Consider the following 4,344-nt stretch of genomic DNA (forward strand, 5'->3'; position numbering starts at 1 on the left):
CTCTTTTGGCTTCGGGGGGGGGGGAGGACGAGGGCCGTTTTCAGTCTGTCAGTCTGTCTTGTCTTCTTCTTCTTCTTCTTCTTCTTCTTCGTGTTTTTTGCTGCTGGGAGGCGTTTGTTGATGATGAACATGGATGGATGGATGGGTCAGCAGCCAGCGTCATCGCTCTCATTTCTTTCTCTTCTTCACCACCTACGAGCCTGTGTGTGTGCCCACGCATCCATGCATTTGAGCAGCGAGTGAGAAGGACCACAGACAGACAGAGAGAGAGAGAATAGTCGTAGTTATAAGTAATAATAGTAGGGGCGATAGTAGCTTGCTTCATCATCATGGCGGGCCCCGCCCACCCCTCACCCCCATCCCTGTAAGAAGATCTAGATTGTATAGACAGATATATATGTAACTAAGTTACATGAATTGAATGATAGATAGATGTTGAGAAGGGAGGCCGACATTCCATCCAAGCAGGGGGCAGGGGGCAGGGGGCAGGGGCATCCATCCATCCATCCATCCATCCATCCCTTCCGTCTTCAATCAAATACACCCCACCATCCATCCCTCATCCCCCAAAAGTAAAGAGAAAAGCAGCAGGTAAGGTATGTCCTTGTATGGTATGGTATGGTATGGTATGGTATGTGTGTGTACTTTTAAAGACCCACCTTCTTTCCTTTTATTTAATGTCTGTCAAAGTAACTTATGGTTTATGTCATAATAATAATAATATGTTATTTTAGAAATTTCCTGACTTCTAAGCAGCCTAAACCCTTTCAATCGTACCCATCCCATTCCTTCCTATAAGCTTTATAAGCTTTCCTTCCCCCTTTCTCTGCGAGGAGATTTAATAAAAGAAAGGAATGTGTGTGTGTGTGTGTGTGTGTGTGTGTGAGAGAGAGAGAGAGAGAGAGAGAGAGAGAGAGAGAGAGAGAGAGGAAAGGATGTTTCATCCTTTTTCAACCTACATATGTATATATTTTATATGTATGTATGTATACACCACACGTGCTTATTACTATTTATTTATGATGTACATATGTATGTATATGTGGGAGGAGTAGGTGGAGAAGGCAAGGAGCAGAGCCCCATGCTTCCTCCTGCTTTACTTATAAATTATAATGATGATGGTGATGGTGATGGTGATGATGCCTTGTGTGGGATGATTATTTAACAAACACGGTTGTGTGCACGCAGGTGAGATTGGGAGGTGACAGCTGGTTTCCTGAAAGTGAAATTAGGAGGAGGAGGAGGAGGAGGAGGAGGAGGCAGGTAGCTTGTTGTTGCTAAGGTGTGTGTGTGTGTGTGTGAGAGAGAGAGAGAGAGAGAGAGAGAGAGAGAGAGAGAGAGAGAGAGAGAGAGGATGGAGGAGAATGATGAGTGGGAGAGGACATCAACAGCTATGCCGCCGCCTCCATCTTCTCCTCCGGCGCGATGGTCTCGCATCCCGTTCCATATTCTGGAAGAAGAAGGTGAGCATCAGGAATGGGAGATGGTGGTGGGCGGTGAGCAGAAGCGGCGCAGGAGATGGTGTGATGGCGGCGGCATCTTGCCATCGGAAGCCTACTTGGAAGCAACTTGCATCGGAGATGTGCCAGAACCTATACTGGCTACCATCTTCACATGCATCACAGATCCACGAACTCGGAATTCCATGGCTTTAGTTTGTATGGAGTGGTATAGCTTAGAGAGAGCTACGAGAAGAAAGCTATGCCTCAGGGGATGTGTAAGTGATTTGTATCTCATCCCAAAGTCATTTCAAGCTGTTGTGGCCCTAGATCTCTCCCATTGCTTCCCTTGGGGTTACTCCTTGTTTCAGACCACTCCAGAGAGAGCTCTTTTGATTGCACAGACCTTGAAGTTGGCTTTTCCTCGTGTGAAGGAGATGGCCGTCTATGTGCGAGATTCCAGAGATATTGATATGGTGGCAGCCTTTTGGCCTGATCTGCAGGCTCTGAAGCTCGTAAGGTGGCACCAGAGGCCCATCAATCAGCCTGATGAAGCAGGCGGGTTGGGCATGGAGTTCCAATTCCTGATGCAGACCTGCAAATCCCTCAGAAATATCGATCTTTCTGACTTCTATTGCTGGAGTGAAGACATACCACATGCATTGCAGGTAGAGCCAAGTGTCTCGAGGAATCTTGAAAGCCTGAGTCTTATGAAGATCTCTGATGGTTTTAAGGCCTCGGAATTAGAGGCTATCACAAATGCCTGTATGAATCTGGAGGAGTTGCGGCTCGTCCTGCTTTTCGATCCCAGGCTCCTGGATTTTGTGGATAATGATGCCCTCTTGAGCCTAGGGGCCAGGTGCAAGAGGCTACGGGTCTTGCATCTGGTGGACAGCAAGGAATTCAACCGTGGGCGGGCGGGAGAACCAGAAGATGGACCAGTGGATGCTGAGATTGGAAAGCATGGTCTCATTGGTATGTTCCAAGCTCTCCCGTTGCTCGAAGATCTTGCCATTATGCTATCTCAGAATGTCCATGATGCAGCGCTGATATTAGAAGCACTTGGCACTCACTGCAAGAGATTGATGACCTTGAGCCTTGGCCATTTCCAAGGCCTCTGCAAAGGCCCCCAACCAGATGGTCTCGCTATGTGCTCAGGCCTAACTGAACTAGTGATAAAGAACTGTGCTGACCTTGATGACATGGGGTTGAGCTCAATAGCAACCGGCAACAAAAAGCTGCGAAAACTAGAGCTGCATTGCTGTAGAGGAATTACCAAAGATGGTCTTCACATTGTCACGCATAGATTGTGGAGGACTCTGGTCGATGTACGTGTCTCTTGCTGCTTCCAGTTGAGTAGCATTGATACACTGTGGGCATTACAACCAATTCAGGGAACAATCGAGGAACTACACATTGATGGCATAGTTGATAGAGATTTCCTATCAAGACAAGCCGAAATCAAAGCCATGGAAAGACATCTAGGACCGTCCTCTTCTTCTTCTTCTTCAGATAAGTTACAGGAAAATGGTACCAGATGTCCTTCACCAAAGAGTTGCCCGTTATCTGCTGATGTGCCAAATAGCACTAATGGAGATCCAGCATCCATCATAGCCGATAAGCTTGATGTGGGCATGACTAAAAACAATTTTGACAGTAATTCCCCAGAGTCTACAGTAGGGGATGATGGGATCGACAATATAAGAACAACCCACTCTGCTGTGGAAATTGAAACAATATCAAAGTGTCCTTGTTTAAATCCAGAAATCTCGGACTTTTCTCTTTCTTTCTGTGAGAGAGAGTGGAGTAGGTTGAAATGCTTGTCTCTATGGATCCCAATTGGTGAGCTTCTTTCCCCATTGCCAGAAATGGGTCTATCCATCTGTCCATCTTTGACAGAGATTCAAATCAAAGTGGAAGGTGACTGTCGAACCTGCCCCAAGCCCAATGCTAAGCTATCTGGACTTGGTACATTTATAACCTATCCAGCATTATCAAAGTTAACCTTTGATTGTAGCGAGATTGTGGGGTATGCTCTAAGTGCTCCTGCTGGGCATATGGAGCTCAGCTTATGGGAGAGATGGTATATGCTTGGCATTCAGCAGCTACCTCTGTGGGAGCTAGACTATTGGCCTCCACAGGACAGGGATGCAAACAGGAGGGGCATCTCTTTACCATGTGCAGGTCTCATATCCCAATGCCAGACCCTTAGGAAGCTAACAATTCATGGAACCATCAACGAACACATGTTGAGAATGTTTTTGAAAACTCCAAATTTGCGCGATGTGCAGCTTCGAATAGATTATTATCCGGCCCCTGAGGTGGACTTAAATACTGAGATGCGGGCAGATGCTTGTCGAAGATTCGAAGCAGCTCTGTCAGCCCGTGGTTTTCCGGATTAGTTGATAGGATTTTCTTTTCTTTTCGTTTTTGCAACTGACCCACTGAAATGGAGGGTGCTTCACCATAATATTGCAGAATCGTCTTTTGGGCATTGAAGATATGTTTGTAACTCCGGGCTAATTCTAATATTGGAATGCATGTAAAGAAAGACTGTTTTGGGGCAGTTAATGCTTCAGCTTAAACTCAGCTGTGGGAGGGTTGCAGTTTCACTTGCACAAGCTACTGTTGAGTTATATATGGTGGTTAAGTTCGAGAAGGATATTATTGCTTTAAGATTTCGTGTACTCTTGTTCTGTTGAAGGTGGTGTATTTTCTTCACTTCTTTCTTAGCATTTACAGCACAAAGGCATGAACTAAACTGCCCTGCCTCCTCATTAACCCACATGGTGGATACAAATGATAATATATATATACATACACACTTTTGCAGATGCCTAGCAATAAGGATGTAGGGAGGTATGGGATTGAATCCAAGTATTGCACAATGTCCTTTCAGGCACTT

The 4,344-nt window shown here is 45.8% G+C and overlaps 1 protein-coding gene across 1 annotated transcript; it reads left to right on the plus strand.

Annotated features, from left to right (window-relative positions):
- Nucleotides 1-1,371: 1,371 nt before the first annotated feature.
- MAX2 (RNI-like superfamily protein) lies at nt 1,372-4,079 on the plus strand. The gene has a single exon (XM_087332145.1). It carries the CDS (start codon nt 1,394-1,396, stop codon nt 3,839-3,841), a length of 2,448 nt encoding a protein of 815 aa, XP_087188271.1. The 5' UTR covers nt 1,372-1,393; the 3' UTR covers nt 3,842-4,079.
- Nucleotides 4,080-4,344: the final 265 nt, after the last annotated feature.

Source organism: Azolla caroliniana, unplaced genomic scaffold (assembly GCF_043228905.1).
Source record: "Azolla caroliniana isolate FFs.n. ecotype wild unplaced genomic scaffold, voAzoCaro1.0.p SCAF_16, whole genome shotgun sequence".
NCBI lineage: Eukaryota > Viridiplantae > Streptophyta > Polypodiopsida > Salviniales > Salviniaceae > Azolla > Azolla caroliniana.